Consider the following 17,073-nt stretch of genomic DNA (forward strand, 5'->3'; position numbering starts at 1 on the left):
CTTAACTGGTTATTGCTGGTATGAAATTTCATTTGTTGAATTTGTTAGGCATGCCTTTTACCTCTACTCTGGTCTGATAGTTTTTCAAATGATTTTCTTTTTTCCACCAAATATATGGTCTAATTAATATATTTCTAGTTACTTTTCACTCAGAAATAGGTTGAATTTTATTGATGATTTTTGTCAGCAGTTATTGAAAGGATCATATGAATTTCCATGTTAATCTGTTAATCTCATAAACTGGCAATGAATTATCCATCCAGTTTGGCGAAAAGTTTCCTTTGTCAAGATGCGTTGTTTCTAAATATGCTGATTAGTTAGATTTGCAAATATTTTAATTGGGGATTTTTGCATTTATGTTTACAAGTCATGTAAGCTCTAGGTTTCTTTATTAAGATGTTTTTATCCATTTTTGACATTTTTATGTTACCTACATTAATATGTGGAGAAATACCTTTTTTTAATCAGGATATATTTCAATTGTAGAACACATACTCTTCACTCAGATTTTTCAAAATTTATTTATTTTTTTACCATATTCACTTCAGATTGTTTAAATAAATAGAAAATTAGAAGTAAAGTAGAGGCCCCCTTTGTATCTCTTTCCAGTAATTCTCTTCCACCTCAAATGTGAACAATATCCTGAATTTGGTGTTCATTGTTGTCATGTTTTTATACTTTAATGATGTATTTATAAAGCTAAAAGGTGGTGAAGAATTTTTTGTAGGATTTCACATTTAAAATTAACTGTTTAGTTATTATATTTGTAAAAAGTGTAGTCTCTGGAGCCAGATAGTCTTTGTTTGAAGTATCTAACTATAATAGTGAAATTTTCTGCTGTTTTCAGTTCTTTTAGTTTTTGTTTTATGCCCTTTGTAGCTTTGTCATCAGTGCATACTATATGTCTTCTGAGGCACTTGACTCTTTTTTTTTATTATGCAGTGATCCGATTTTTCCTTCTAATACTTCATGTTTTGAAGTCTGCCTTGTCTGATGTTAATATAGCCATGCCAGTTTTCTTATGCTAGTGTTTGCATGTTATATTTTCCTTCATCCTTTTACTTTTAACCTATTTGTGTCTTTATACTTAAAGTAGGTTTCCCATAGCAATCATATAGTAGGATCTTGTTTTTTCTGCAGTGTGACAATCTTTGTCTTTTAATTGGAGTGGTTAGCACCATTTACATGCAAGTATTGATATGGTTGGGTTTGTATTTATATCTTGCTATTTGCTTTCTATTTGTCACATTTGTTCTTTGCCCCCTTTTCCCTCTTTCCCTGCCTTCTTTTGATTAATTTTTAGCATTTCATGCTATTTCATACTGTTAGCTTATTTACCTTCTTGTTTTATTGTTTTAGTGAGTGCTATGGGGTTTACAATATGCATATTTAACTTACCCCAGTAAATCGTATATAGTATAAGAAACTTATAGCCGTATACTTCTTTCTCCCTTCTTCTGTTATTGTGATTGTCATTTGTGTATACTTCATATCTATATAAGTTATAAATCTCAAAATATATCATTTTTAATTTAAACAGTCTGTTATATTTTTAAAAACTTCAAAAAGGGAAAAAGTCTTTTTTATTTACCCACTTTTTAAATCATTTTATCATTTATTTTCATTGTGTGCATTCAAGTTTTACTCCTTCCGCTTGAAGAATTTCCTTTAACATTTTTTGTAGGGCAAGTTTGATGGCAATAAATTTTTCACCTTGTATTTGCTACAAAAGTATTTCACCTTCAGTTTTAAAAGATATTTTTGCTGGATATGGTATTCTATGTGGACAGTTGTTTTCTTTCAGTACAGGTACTCTAAATATGTTGCTTTATTGTCTTCTGTCTTGCACTGTTCTGACACGAAACCTGCAGTATTAATTTGTGGTAATTAGTTGCCAGTAATTCTTTATGTCTTTGTACTTATTGTTTCTCTGGATGCTTCTAAGATTTTTTCCTGTATTACTATTTTATTTTTTTTTCATTTTGATTATAATGTGCTTGGCACAGTGTTCTTTGTGTGTTTCTGCTTGTGGTTCATGGAGCTTTTTGCACCAGGGGTTTATAGTTGTTATTAAATTTAGAAAAATGTTGGCTATTTTTTGTACAAATGTTTTCTGCTCTCTTCACACCCTCCTTTCTGTGACTCTAATTAAATATATGTCAGTTTGACTGTTAATTTTGTTTCAATTTTTATTTCTCTAGGTGATTTATTTTGTATGGTTTCTATTGCTACGTCTTTAAATGATCTTTTCCTCTGCAGTATTTTCTCTGATATTTATGCCACTCAGTGAAATTTTCATTTCAGATAGTGGACATTTTATCTGGACATTCCATTTGATTCTGTTTTTTGTCTTACATTTGCTTCTTATTATGTTTACATCTTTGAAATTTATAATATTTATGTTAGAAGTTTCAAGATCTTTATCTCTTAATTCCAATGTCTGCTATTTCTGGGTCTTTTTCTGTTTTTTTCTTCTGGTTATGTGTTACATACTCATGCCTCTTCATATGACTAGTAACTTTGATTAGGTGCTGAACATTGCGAATTTTACATTGTAGAGTACTGGATTTTGTTGTCTTCCTTTACAAAGGGTTAGAGTTTGTTCTGTTAGGCAGTTAAGCTACTTAAAGATCAGCTTGATCTTTTAAAGTATTATTTTAAAGTATTGTCAATGTCAGAGAAGCTATTACTCTAGGACTAATGTATGATCTGTCTGAGGTTTGTAATGAGTGTATTGGGTTGGCCAAAAAGTTCATTCGGTTTTTTCCATAAGATCTTATGGAAAAACCCAAACACACTTTTTGGCCAACCCAATACCATGTATTAAGAATGTCTGGTGGGAGATCTAATGACTCCTAGCATTGTGTGAGCTCTGGGAATTGTGGCTTCAGCTCTTTGGTAATTGCTTTTTTTCCCCTGGCAGTTTTTCTTTGTCTGGCCTCATGGGTTTCACCATTGTACAAGCAGATTGGTGTTCAGCCAAAGACTCAAGGATTCTGTGCAGATTTCTGGAGCTCTTTCTCTGTGCAGCTCCCTCCTCCCCATAATGTGCCCTACAAATTCTACCCTCTTTGTCTTTTCCTTACTCTAATTTCTGTCTCTTTAACTCAGTGAGATACCTGTGCTCTGTGTGATTTCTCTCTCCTTGTGTTGTGGTCTGGAAATTGTGTAAGGCAGAAATCTGGGGTGATTTAGCTCTTAGCCTTTTTTGTTTCCATTCTCTTAGTCATTATAGTCTTGCACTGCCTGTTGTCCAACCCTAAAAGAGTTGTCCTTATATTTTGCCTAGTTTTATAGTTATTTTTGACAAGCGAGCAGAAGTAGAAGCTAGTAACCTCAGTTGAATCTTTTTTTTTTTTTTTGGTACGCGGGCCTCTCACTGTTGTGGCCTCTCCCATTGCGGAGCACAGGCTCTGGACGCGCAGGCTCAGCGGCCATGGCTCACGGGCCCAGCTGCTCCGCGGCATGTGGGATCTTCCCGGACCGGGGCACGAACCCATATCCCCTGCATCGGCAGGCGGACTGTCAACCACTGCGCCACCAGGGAAGCCCAGTTGAATCTTTTTAATTAAGCAAAGTTAGAAAAGCAGTATTTTAAAGTACAAGGAATGCTCATATTTTTCTACTGACATTACTAAAAGGCTAGAGGAGAAAGGGACCTTAAAAAGTCATGAGCATCCATTTTAAGGATGATAAAACTGAGGTAAAGGGAAGCAAGATAACTTGCCTATTGCTGTCTGGTCTGTGACTTTACAGTTTGGGCAGGAGCTGGGTCTCTTTATTCCTATTCATTGTTGGACACTGTAGTGCACTATCTTTTTACCACTTCAACTGAGTTGAGGATATATCATAGCAATTAGCATTAGTTTTGATAAAAATGACACTAACAGTTCTACCCATTAACGTTTTTAAAAAATATTTATTTATTTATTTATTTGGGTGCGCTGAGTCTAGTTGTGGCATGTGGTTTCTTGCCGCGTTCAGGATCTTCGTTTTGGCGTGTGGCATCTTTAGTTGTGGCATGTAGGCTCCTTTTGTTGTGGCATGCAGGCTCTTAGTTGTGGCATGTGGGATCTAGTTCCCTGACCAGGGATCGAACCCGGACCCCCTGCATTGGGAGCACGGAGTCTTAACCACTGGGCCACCAGGGAAGTCCCCTCCATTAACATTTAAAGTATATTTATATTCCTTCTCACTCTTGGTTAGATTAAATTTTACTTTTGATTTTATCTTTCTTGCGCAGCCATTTAAAAGCAGTGTTTTATGGTATCTGATTTAATATTACCTAATTGTCTTATTTAATCTGATGATATATCTACAGAGCCCAGTAATTTAAAAAGCCTTAAAATTGGAACAATAGACAAAGTATTTTTATTGTATCTTTTGTTCTATATTTCTCATTTACTGCATCATATTGACTAGCATTTTACTGCATTGAATAATATCTCAGTGATTTTTTAAACTGACATTATTTTAATTGTTTTCTTTTTCTCCTTCAAGGATATTTCTTTATTGGGAAAAGTGTACTGGCCCAAAACACCGGAAGTGCAAGCACAGCAAGGACTGCAGATAAGAATTAAGGAACCTCAAATGGTAAAGTCTTTAATAAAAAAATCCTTCTTGCCTATATTGAAGTAATAGTCTGCTTCTGTTGCTTGAATGTTTATCTAGAGAGTTAAAAAAATTCTCCTCTAACTTATTTTAGAGGCGTGTTTAACTGTAAGCACATCTAATCTAATACCACATTGAGAGTCTTGGCTATTTTGGCTCTCCATTGCTGCCTATCATAGACCTTCGGAGCTAAGGCCCAAAACTCATTTCAGAGGGAAAAGATTTTAACAATTCTTCTCATCTAAAGACATTTAGATCTAGAAGGTAGCTGGAGAATTAATTAAAAATTATTAGCTTCTAAGAAAGCATCCATCACCTTATTCTTTATTTACCTAGAAGAATTGTGAAAAGCATTGACAAGGGGCATATTTTGTAGAGAAATATGGACACTTGGTGACAGAAGTTTGTTTCAGAAATAGAACTTGCTTTTCATCCATCATTGGCAAAATACTTAGGGATTCAAAGCAATCTGAAACATTCCTTGTGAATGGGAAGTGCCTCCCTGTGTGTAGAAATCCACATTTACATAAAACAAATGATGGCATGATGATCCGTCTTTTACAAAGGATTTGTAAAATGATATCATTAAATAACAAGCTCCTTTATTTCCTGAAAATATGATTCCACAAACATAAAAATTCAGATCACAGTTCAGTTTTAGGATAATATATCATGTTTAGAAAATGTATTGAATCTTTTCTTTTCACAAAAATCATGGATCCTGTAATGTTAGAGTTACTACAAATGGTTGACTACTAGAGTTTGAGATGCTTCTGGGTTGAGATCATGTATTTTTCTCCTCTGTATTCTCATCACCTGTCTCAAGACCCAGGAAATATGGCACAATATGCGGATAAATCAATTTTGAAGCCTTACCACATATGCTATGGGCTTAAAACTGATACCTAGGGTAGCTGCCTCTAGGTGACACCATTTACAGGTAGATATCAAAACCTCTGACCTGTAAGTTTCTAATAGGTATAGTAAACTGATAATACAAGATCAGTTAGGTTCAGAAAAATAGAAATCTTCATTAGTAGGATAAACTTGACTTAATACCATTCACTGAATATTCATATAAAGTATAAGAAAAGATTATTCCATTTTGAAGGAAACTATGAAAAAGGCCAATTACCAGATACCTAGCTTATACATCACCTTGATTATTTAGAATAAACATTTAAGCAAAAATATTAATTGCTTTGTAATTCTGTAGGAACCATACCCTCAGCTTTGACATTTACAAGCAATTACTGGACCTCTTCTGGTCACTGGCTTTTTAAGAGGAAGCTTCCCACTTCTTTAGATGTATAATACCTTTTAAGCTGATACCTGGCCATGGTAAAAAAGCTCCTCTGTGGTATCTTTAATTTCAAACACATTTTTTGGGTACCTGCTCTGTGCCAGAGAACAGAACTCTATCTGTTCACTGTACCTATCCCTTAGACTTGTAGATGCTTCCTGGACTGAGATTTGTCTGTGCAGCACTGGCCAACAAGCACCCATCTGGAGAGGGCCTGCTCTTTCTAAGTGGTACCAGGCACCCTACCATTAGAGCATGGCAGCCTCAGTTGTGAGCATCTCAGTGCCACAGGCCAGAGTGCTCTTAGTTCTTTGATGTAATTTATTTTCTTTTAAAAAAGAACATTCTTAATGCAATATCTTTCCAAGTACCCACCATTTTAAATATAATTGTTTTTGAATCATCATGGAGAATGATTTCCTCTCATACTTACCAAAAAATCAAGGAATTCATTCCTTTTCCTATGATGTGGTGAGCATTGTTTTAGACATGGTTGATACAAAGATAGAAAATACAGCTCTTGTGCTTGAGGAACTCATTGTATAGAGTAGAGCAGTATATAGAGACAAAGTACAATACTGTTTAATAAATATTCTAAATAGAGACTAATTACATAGTAGAGAAGAAATGTATATAATTTCCTTTCATTCATTCACAAATAATTGCACAAGTTCTACAATGTTCTAAGTGCTTGAGGTATAAAAAACAGGTGAGACACAATTTCTTTTTTAAGGAATTCTCAAACTTGAAGGTTTTGAAGTACTCAAAATTTTTGGTCTCAGGATGGCTTTAAACCCTTAAAAAATATTTTAAGGACCCAAAAGAGTTTTTGTTTGTGTGGATTCAATCAACCAACATTTACTATACTAGAAACTGAAACTGAGAAAAATTATTTATTCATTCATTTAAAATAATAATCAGCCTGTTACGCATTAACATAAAGCATATTTTTAGGAAAAAATAATGTGCAAAACAAAACAATTCAGTGAGAAGAGTAGGATTGTCTCACACTTTTTGCAAATGTCTTTAATATCTCATTTAATAGAGAGCTAGATTCTCATATCTGCTTTTGCATTCAATCTGTTGTATGTGTTCTTTTGGTTGAAGTATATTAAGTAAGTCTAGTCTGATTAGATTAGAAGGGAGTCATTTTAATAACCTTTTTTTTACATAGTTATGGATGGTCGTCTTTGTTAATACACCAAAACTCCACAAGTGATAGTTTCTTAAAGATTAGTTGCAGTGGAGAATCTGAAACCAGATAAATGAAATTATTGTGTATCATTACTTTAAAATTAATTGATCTACCTTGCTCCTTGAACAGACCTTTAACCCCCTGCATGATTTTGTACCTCATGTGTTAATTACTTGAAAAGTATTGACTCACTGTTTTACTCCTCAGTACTTTTCCATCATCAATGTAAATGTCAACACAGTGAAAAAGGAAAATAAGCCTTAATATTATTATGAAAATAGTTCTGACATTGTAGATCCCCTGAAAGGGCCTAAACTGTCAGGAGTCTGTGGAGCACATTTTGAGAACCAGTAGTCTATTGTGTGGGCTAAAAAAAGGGTAAGAGAGTACAATTTGGATTCAGGTTGTTTAGGTTCAAACACTGTCCTGCTACTTAGTCTCAGTATGACCTTGGGCAGGTTACTTAACTTAGCTAAGCCTCAGTTTCTTCATCCATAAAATGGGATTACAAAGAGTTCCTCTACTTCATGGAGTTGTGGTGAAGATTAAAATTAAAATTAAAGATTAAAATTAAATGCTCATATATGTTGACCATTATAGTGATGATTACTTAGACGCATGTAATATAGTGTGATATACGCTAAAATAGAGCAGGCCACAGGGTAGTGATAAGATCACTAATGGCTTTCTGGGTAGGCGAGGCTGGCAGAGTTCTGAGAGGGTCAGTTGAAGCTGGAGGATTACCCTTTCCCTCTCAAGCTTTTGAAGGGTGGAACCTTCATCTATTCAGTCTCCCCAGCTAGACCCTGGTAGAGTGTGTTGAGGAAGCCAGGAGCAGACAGGGTCAAAAGAAAGGGAGTGATGAACAGTTCCAAATGCTACGGAACATAAAATGAATGAGTTTGTCATAGGTAGACAATATAGGCTCATAACACATGTTTCCCTTGTGTAGCTATTCTGCCATTTTATGGAAGGACTTTTTTAAACCCCTTTTTTACCAATGAGGAAAATGAGGCTAAAAAGGGTTAAGTAACTTGACCAAGATTACACATCTATTGGTAAGACACATCCAGGATTTGTATTAAGTCCTGTCCAGTTACAAAGCTCTTACTCTTTCCCCAGCACCATTGAGTAGCTTTATAAAAACACAAGCTCTAGATTAAAGTTATGTTTTACAAAAGTATATTTCTTGGTTTAGCCATTCTTTCCTACATAATAAAGAAACTTAAATAGTATTTGGAACTACTATATGCCATCTTTACCCTTTATTTTACTTATTAGCAAATGAGTGTGCCAGAGAGCAAAGTGATACAATTGCATTTTCAAGTCATTCTATAAGATTCAGATTCTATGTAAATCAGACTGGTTTTCTCATCTGTTAATTTGAGGCAGTGCTCATAATCCCAAATAATCTTGGTTTAAAATTGGGTAATACCCAAAATATGTCTATAAAGATACTTTCTTAAAGGCTTGGTGAGATGCACATTAAGTCAGTGAGACCTTTTTAAGAAACACAAAACAGGTGTAGGAGTGATATTTTGTGAGAATTTTTCATTAGGGCTTGGCATGGAGCTGGGGTGTCTGGGTGGTCTTCTTGGGGCCTCTGTATCAGCTCTTCTCTGAGGGACTGAAGTCATGCTTCTGGAAGAGCATTTGGCTAGCAGGCATCTCATTGCTTAGCTCCAAAGAACCTCAGGTTGGGCAGAGGTCATACATTTCAGTGGGCCTTGATTCTGTGTGAGTGTGGGTGAGAATCAGGGTAAGACTGGAGTCTTGTTATTTCCTTAGTGTTCTTGCATAATACAGGAGGATAGCAGTATTTTCTGAGACAAGGGCCAAGGAAAATAATTTGCCACGCTTCATGTTTTTCTTAAGTCAATTTGAGTTTCTTTTTCTAAATCTTCTCTTATTACCTCTGCTTAATTTCTGTCACACATTTTCATAGATATTTGTTGTCAGAGAGAAAACATTGCATAACTTAAAACTTTGGAAGGACCAATAAAAAGAGCATATTTGTACATTTATGTTTCCCAACAGAATGTGCTTGAGAAGCTTCCTGAAGCTGTATCAAGTATTTTCCAGATTGAACAAGAGGACGTATTGGAATGGGGAGTCTCAGATGCAGAAAGCATATTATTTAAGCCTCAGGAAACTTTGGAAGTTCAGTCAGCAGATGAATCAAGTAAACCTTTGGAAGGTGAACAGCCCATTGGTGATTCAAAAACAACCAAGCGGCTGTCTTTAAAGGTAAAACACTACTTATGTTGGAAACAGAGTTATGAGAGATGAGGATGTGTAGGTGTGAAGATATGGCCCAGAAAGGGCCAAGGCCTGTGGGAGCGTTCACCCTGAAAAAAGGGCCTTATATGTGAAAACTGCTCATTTGGGAAAAGGGGACTTCTGTTTTTTCAGAGATTTTAGTCTCAAACCTAATTGCAACTCCGGGGAGAGAATAAAGATTCTTAAGGAGTGAGGGAACCTCAGGGCTTTCAGAAATTGACCAAGAGTCTTCCTGTTACCATCTTGAGAGAGTCAGGAACCTGTAGCCCAGGGACCTGGACTGGGTGAACTTTGTAGCCTTTGCCCCATTTAGGTTTATCCTACTCCCTGAGTTTTTTCCTACTGTGAGAATTTTATTTTATTTATAATTTTATTCCACTTTATTTATGCATAATTTTCATAATTTTACCATATTTGTATATTGCCTTACTATTATTTACTTAGTACATTTCTTTAATTTGAGTCACTTTTTGACTTGAATAAATGCGTTTATTTAAAAATAGATATATTATTATTAGGATTTTTTAAAAAGCCACTTTTTCCTGAACCACAGCCTGCTATCTTGGTATTATCTCCAGCAGTCTATTCTGACAGATTTAGATGGATACCCCTTCTTGGGTAAACAAGTTTTCTAGTCAGTCCCTCTCCTGGGTTTCCCTTCCCCCACCAATGACCATGATCCTACTACTGTGCTTCACCCAAGCGAACTAGCCATTAACAGTTCTTCAACTTTTGCCCCAAAATCCCAACTCTGAAACCTTAGATTTATCCATGACCTCATTGTTTTCTTGCCTCTCACAAAATAATCAGCCTCCCAGGCCTAGATTCCTCCTAATATTATTGCTTATAATTTTTTTCTTCTTTTTACAGTTGACCTTATATCTGGATTAGTACAGTTGCCTCCTGGTTTTTATTCATTTCTCAAGTCCTACTTTCTTAGGTTCATCCTGCATGACACTAGCATACAGATCTTCCTGCAATAATAGATCATAAGGAAGATCCACAAGTAACAGGTGACACCACTGCTGTCGGGGGAAGGGACTTAGGCTGTGATTGGTGAATGACTCCATCAGAAGTCATGCTGTCTTCCTAAAGCTCACATTTGGGGTATGAAGTGAAGCTTGCCAAGGCTGAGTAGCCCCACTCATTGCTAACTACTGCAGGTGCAGCCTGTGTGTTAGGCTGACACCTTCTAGGTGTGGAGAACTTAGAAGGCATCTTTTAAAACAATGGCATCTTGAAAGAGTGTTAGGTTTGTGGGTACAGGTAGTGTTTTTATCTATTCTCCTACCTGAACATTGGGACTTTGGAAATAAAATGAGGGGCAAATGGTTAGCTACTAAATGTGTCAAAGAAGGAAATGGATTTTCTGGACAGTGATTTAACCACAATGGCCTGTCAGGAATTTGAATCCCTCATTGAAAAAGTCCCATAATGTTCATTCTTTTGGTTTGCTGTGGCTGATATTAAATATTATTAAGAAATATGCAAAATTATTTATTTTTGCTAAAAACAGTCATTTCCTAAGGTAACTAGAATTTATTGAGTACTTACCACATTTCAGCCACTTTGCTAAGTATTTTACATATGTTATCTTTTTTTCCCCCCTGATAACAACCCTATTATTACTCTCATTTTATAGTTAAAAAAATGAGTCATGAAAAAGATAAATAATTTGCCCAGGTACAACCATATGGCTAAGTTGTAGAGTCAGGACTTGAACTGAGGTGGTCTAATTCTGGATCCTTCACTCTTTGCCGCTTTGCAGCACTGCCCTTTTATAACAACAATTAACAGGTATCTGGTTAAGTACAAGACTCACAGTGGCAAAAATGACTATGGATGGAGTGTTCCTCACTTAACTAGGGGGAATGGTTTGATGAGAGAGAGAACAGATTAAGAGGATTCTAAACTGAAACCAGAAGTGTTTCAAAAGGAGGAGAAGAGAATGTCTGATAAGACTTTATGGTTTATAGCTGTGGGATATTGTGGGACACATCAGAAATGCCAGAGAAAATAGTGCTGGAAGTTTTCTGACTCATCCCACCAAATCTTCACCTTGGATTTCTTTTATTTGTGGTAACATCTCAAGATCAGTCAATATCCGTGAGCTTTACCCTGTTTGGACATTTGAGGCCATAACGTTAGTCTCTAGCATCTCTGGCACAGGAATGAGAAACAGTGTACTCCAGCAAGCCAGGCCAGACTGGGGGGACAAGAAAACTTCTTCTGACATCACTCAGAGAAGTGGCACAGAGGTGTGATAAAGGAGAAATACAGGACTTTCACAGCTCAGATACATGCCAGACAGTCTCATTCAGCAAAAAAAGTAGAGAATTTAATCAGTTGTTACTTTATTGACCATTTCTATCCTTAGAAGCTCATTAGTATGATAAAGGTTATTAGGTCTCTGGTCTAAGTCATGACCAACAAAAGGAGAAATTAGATAATAGCGACTCTGTGAAGAAATGACTGACAGAAGAACCCATGAGAGGATTGTTGAGCATTTTAGGAGGGAAGAAGTCTGTAAAAAAATATATAGGGGCTTCCCTGGTGGTGCAGTGGTTGAGAGTCTGCCTGCCGATGCAGGGGACACGGGTTCGTGCCCCAGTCCGGGAAGATCCCACATGCCGTGGAGCGGCTGGGCCCGTGAGCCATGGCCGCTGGGCCTGCACGTCCGGAGCCTGTGCTCTGCAACGGGAGAGGCCACAACAGTGAGAGGCCTGTGTACCGCAAAAAAAAAAAAAAAAAAAAAAAAAAATATATATATATATATATATATATATATAGTTAACACATGTCCTGAGATTCTAAGTAGAAGGAAGTTTCAGAGATGTGGGATACCCCAACCTCCCCCCACCCCACAAATTTTCACAAAACAATTTTGAGTGATCTATTGCATTCAGAGTTTTAAAAGTATACAGAAGGGGCTTCCCTGGTGGCGCAGTGGTTGAGAGTCCGTCTGCCGATGCAGGGGACACGGGTTCGTGCCCCAGTCTGGGAGGATCCCACATGCCGCGGAGCGGCTGGGCCCGTGAGCCATGGCTGCTGAGCCTGCACGTCCAGAGCCTGTGCTCCGCAACGGGAGAGAGGCCACGACAGTGAGAGGCCCGCGTACCGCCAAAAAAAAAAAAAAAAAAAAAAAAAAAAAAAAAAAAAAAAGTATACAGAAGATGAAAGAAGAAACACATATCCATAGATAAACATAAAAGTGGCATGTGCCTATAACAATTATATCAGGAGAGCTAAGATCCAAAATGGGTTGAGGCCTGTGAATAATGCTAAGAATAAGAAAGTATTTTTTGGTGTTAGTTTTGGAGCAAAGAGAGAAAAAAGGAAGGATAACCCTGTCATTATGGATGAATAGTGTGATGACAACAGATGACAGAGTGGTCTTAATTTATTTTTGGAGAAAGGTTGAGGTTTTAAATAAACAGAACTATGACAAAGAGAAAGGGAAGCTGATAAAATGGTACTTTGCTTCTCTTAAATCTGACAAGGAGGATGATCCTTAGTTTAGAAAGAAGAGAAAAGAATTGATAAAAGAAACTTGAAGCCCGAGATTGGTAAAAGATTTTAAGAGTTAACTTAGATATCTGATCCTGTTGGCTCAGATAGATAGGTTTAAGCCTGCTGTGCCCCTGTCAGCAGCGGCTTTGAGGAGCTGCTGCCATGGGAGAGGTGCTAGGAGCCTGGAGACCGGCAACTGCAAATCTGAGTTTTATTTTTTCTTTTAAGAGTAAGAGTTATGGTTTCTGTAATGTGTGCACTGATCTTGGACAAAACTCTGGAATGATTAAATGAATCATTAAAATAATTGTGTTTGAACCCTTATAAAAGGAAGGAGTAATCACCTGGAGCCAGTATGGGTTCCCTAAGGGCAAGCCATGGAAGACCAACCTTATTATTTATTTACTTTTTTGAGAATTACTAGAACGAATATAAGAAGAGTGTCAGACCTGGGGGTCAACACACGAGTATCATGGGGAAGAGCCTGGCATACCAGAAAACTTAATAAATATTAATTATTGTTATTATCTTTTGGATTTCAGCAATCCATTTATGAAAGCCTCCTGATGACAATTTTGTAGACAAGACTACAATCGGGTGAACTGCCAGGAGGATTTATAACTAGTTATGCAAAGGACAATTAGTCATGAAAGTCCCTAGTGGACTGTTATAGGGCTGTGTCCAATTCAGCTTATTTTCTGATAATTTGGTTGAGAATATGGAAGATTTACTGATTGGATTTGCAGGTAATGTCCAAAATGTGACTGGTAAGATTTGCTTGGTCAGACCTCAGATGAAATTTAATTGGGATAAATGTATGTATCGTTCTTTCCTTGGTTCCACAAACTAAGTGCACAGATATGGGATGGCATGACTTAGAGCAAATGTGGACAAGACTTCACAGTTTTAAGTTATAATTTAGGTTTGTGAGAGGGAGATATGAGCAATCATAATTTGCATTGATTGATGATTACCATAAAAGAGGATCATCCTTCTCCTGGTGGATCTGATCACATCACACCTCAAATATTGTGTTCAGATCTGGATGTCCAACCCCAGGAGAGACACTGACAAATTGGAGACTGGAAGAGAGCACTCAGGATGACAAGAGTATTTCAAAACCATGTCATGTAAGGTAGAGTTGAAGGGACTGGAGATGCTTATGTGGGGGAAAAGAACGCCCAGGGGAATCAACTGTATTCGAATATTTGTCTGTCACATGGAAGAGAACCAGATCATTCCTGTATGATCCTGATGTTTGAATTGAGACTGGTGGATGAAAGTTGTTAGGTTCAGTAATAAACAAACAAAAATTCTAACAACTGGAAAGATTTCAAAGAGAAAGTAGCTACCTTTGGATTTATCCAGGTCCTCTGTTTCTGATCATGTTCAAGTCGGGATGGATGGCCTTTGGTGGAGATAATATAGAGGAAATTCAAACATGAACTGGATGGTGAGGTGGAATACCCGTACTCTGAGCTTTCCTTATTCATCATCACTTCCTTACCGAAGACATTACAATAGCTCTCTGCTTACAACTGCATCGAGCCCAAACCCTCTACCTAATTTAGAAGAACCTCCCTTTATCTGGCCTCCTTCTATTTACTCAGTCATTCTCTGCTTTCCCCAAGGAACACCTCCCTGCTTTCTTCCTTAAATCTAGTCTCAAAAAAGGACAGAGCAACCCACAGAGAAAAATATCTTTAGATGAACTATTGCCATGAATTCTGCAAATTTCCTAAACAATCTAGGAAAACAATACTCCTAATACCTATAATGATTAAAAGGCAATTATTTAAGAGACAAAAATGCATTTGATTTTTTCCAAGCAGTGGAAATAGAAAACAGTATAACTGTAAGAAGCATAAATTTGTAAACATTGTTCAAAATAGTTCTATAAAGCATTAAAGTTCATTTTGGCTTGTGCTTGCAACCAGCAGTCATGCCAAACTTTAAGTAGCTAAAGGTAAGTTCTATTAGAAATACCAATCAAAAATAGTAGATTTATGGAGGGAAAAAAATCTTATGTTTTTCTTTAATAGTTTTAAGGCAGTAAATAGAATATTATAAATAAATATGGTACTAATATTCTTATTGCTATGAAGGTGTATAGGTAGAATTTAGGAAAAAGTTTAGAGGAACATATCAACTCCACCTTTAGGATTTATATTCTGTTATAAAATACACATAGAAATTAGGAGTTTAAAAATACCGTGCACCATTAAATAGAGAGAAAGATCAACGCTTGGCTACAGCTTTCCTTAATGGCTCATTTTATGTTTTTTCCAAGGTGAAATCATCAGAATTGTTGCAAATCAAAGGAAAAGAAGTTAAGCAAAGGCGGAAGAGTAAATTAGGAATTACACAACAGAGACAAAGAAAGGTTTCAAAACCCCTGTGTGATCAAAACCTACCTAAAAAAAGGTAAATTCCTTAACTTTACAAATTTAAGTGTCTGAAGAGAAGTTATTCAGTAGCATTGATACCTGAAAGTGTGTTTTTAAAGGAAAACTAAATGTTTCAGAAATTCATGTCTGAGATCCAACTTAAACCTTCTCACAGGAAGAGTTGGTGGCAGGTAGTACAGTTAGGGGTATGTATGTTGTACTCCACACTGTTTTTTTTTTTTTTTTCTGGCCACGCCACGTGGCATGTGGGATCTTAGTTTCCTGACCGGGGATGGAACCCGTGCCCCCTGCATTGGAAGTGTGGAGTCTTAACCACTGGACCCCCAGGGAAGTCCTCCACACTTCTTTCTACTCTTTTTTTTTTTTTTTTTACCAATGTACTTAGTTTAATGACATAGCAATAGCTAGAATAAAAATATTAACATGTTAGATTTGATATTTTTGGTCACTGAAGTGCCTGATTTGGATTAACTGCTCATTATATTGGTTAATTTTGTTATGATAAAATAAAAGACAACCCAGCACAAAATGTCCATAGGCCAGTTGATTTGGAAATTTAGACGGCCTTATTTTTCTCTGCTATCATTTCATGTTTCATTCCCATCCCCCCACATATTTTCAATAGGGTTTCTTATTACACAGGGGTGCAACCATAATTTTGAATAATACTGTGTAAATGCAGTTTAGGTTTATGGTCTATCTTTTGCCAGTCATCTTGTTGAAACTTATTTTCTCCTTATTTTTCCACTAGGTTTTTATGGGTTGGTTTATTCTAGATTCTTCTTCATTTAACTCTTTATGGGGGCTTAAAGAAGCTTTAATTATTAGCTTTTGTTGTTGCTTAGGGCACTGAAAAGTGTGCAGGACATGGAAGGCAACCTTTTTATGGCCAGCCTAAACTTTGTAAATGGATATTACTCACAATTTAGTAGCTGAGAGTAGACTCATGGGAAAAGAATTCCAAAGTTTATGAAAGAGTCAAATTGGCATTTAAGTGACCCTGTACATGCCATTGCTTATCTGAATTGCTTTAAGCTCATTTAGTTAGCAAGATTATGTATTAAAACAAATAGTGACAGCAGACAACAAGTATTTTACCTTCAATAAATAGTTACTGTCAGATTATCAATGAAGCAGAAACTTCTTGATTTTTTTCCTAAAAAACCTTGCATTTAGTGCATTAGGCAAAGTAGTGTGGCCACACACAGAGACAGTCTTTTCTTTTTTATGTCTTAGTGTTTCAAAGAATGACAAATAGTCCTGTTTAAGGAGAGTGTGCTATAAAAACACACAGCCTTTCTTAAGCATGCCAAAAATATTTGTAGATCTTCTTGATATATATAGTACTGTGTTAATTCATTTACTGTGTTAATTCATTAAAACTGAAATCAGAAATCACCATTATAAAGAAATAAGAATGAAGTGCAGAGGAATAAAATCTGATATTTATAAAGTTTATATGATAAAAGAGAATTTTGGAAAATCTTTTATTCACTGCTCCTTTTTCTTAATCAATTTTTTACCTAGCTTTTCTCACCAGTGACTAGCTTCCAAATTAAGTTGTTTCCTTAGGAATTCAGCCATCCCTTAAAAACACAGTGTTATTTAGCTCAACCAAGGGAGATTCACTTGCAGATCTATATTATTAGAGTATGATGGGAACATAGGAATTCAGATTGGTTCTGATGCTTTTTTAAGGAAAAAAGAAAATCTGTAATGTAATCTTAAGAACATTCTACTAGCCAGGACCTGTCCCAGATAGAATG

The 17,073-nt window shown here is 36.3% G+C and overlaps 1 protein-coding gene across 1 annotated transcript in view; it reads left to right on the top strand.

Moving 5' to 3' along the window:
* The window catches only part of TTC6 (tetratricopeptide repeat domain 6), a gene marked incomplete at both ends in the record, with an annotated part of 227,725 nt that overhangs the window by 57,273 nt on the left and 153,379 nt on the right, over positions 1 to 17,073 (top strand). The window contains 3 exon segments of the mRNA XM_079699166.1: positions 4,501 to 4,593; positions 9,147 to 9,356; positions 15,190 to 15,323. Coding sequence (XP_079555292.1) covers positions 4,501 to 4,593; positions 9,147 to 9,356; positions 15,190 to 15,323 — 437 coding nt within the window.

The sequence above is a fragment of the Hyperoodon ampullatus genome (assembly GCF_949752795.1).
Source record: "Hyperoodon ampullatus genome assembly, chromosome: 3".
NCBI lineage: Eukaryota > Metazoa > Chordata > Mammalia > Artiodactyla > Ziphiidae > Hyperoodon > Hyperoodon ampullatus.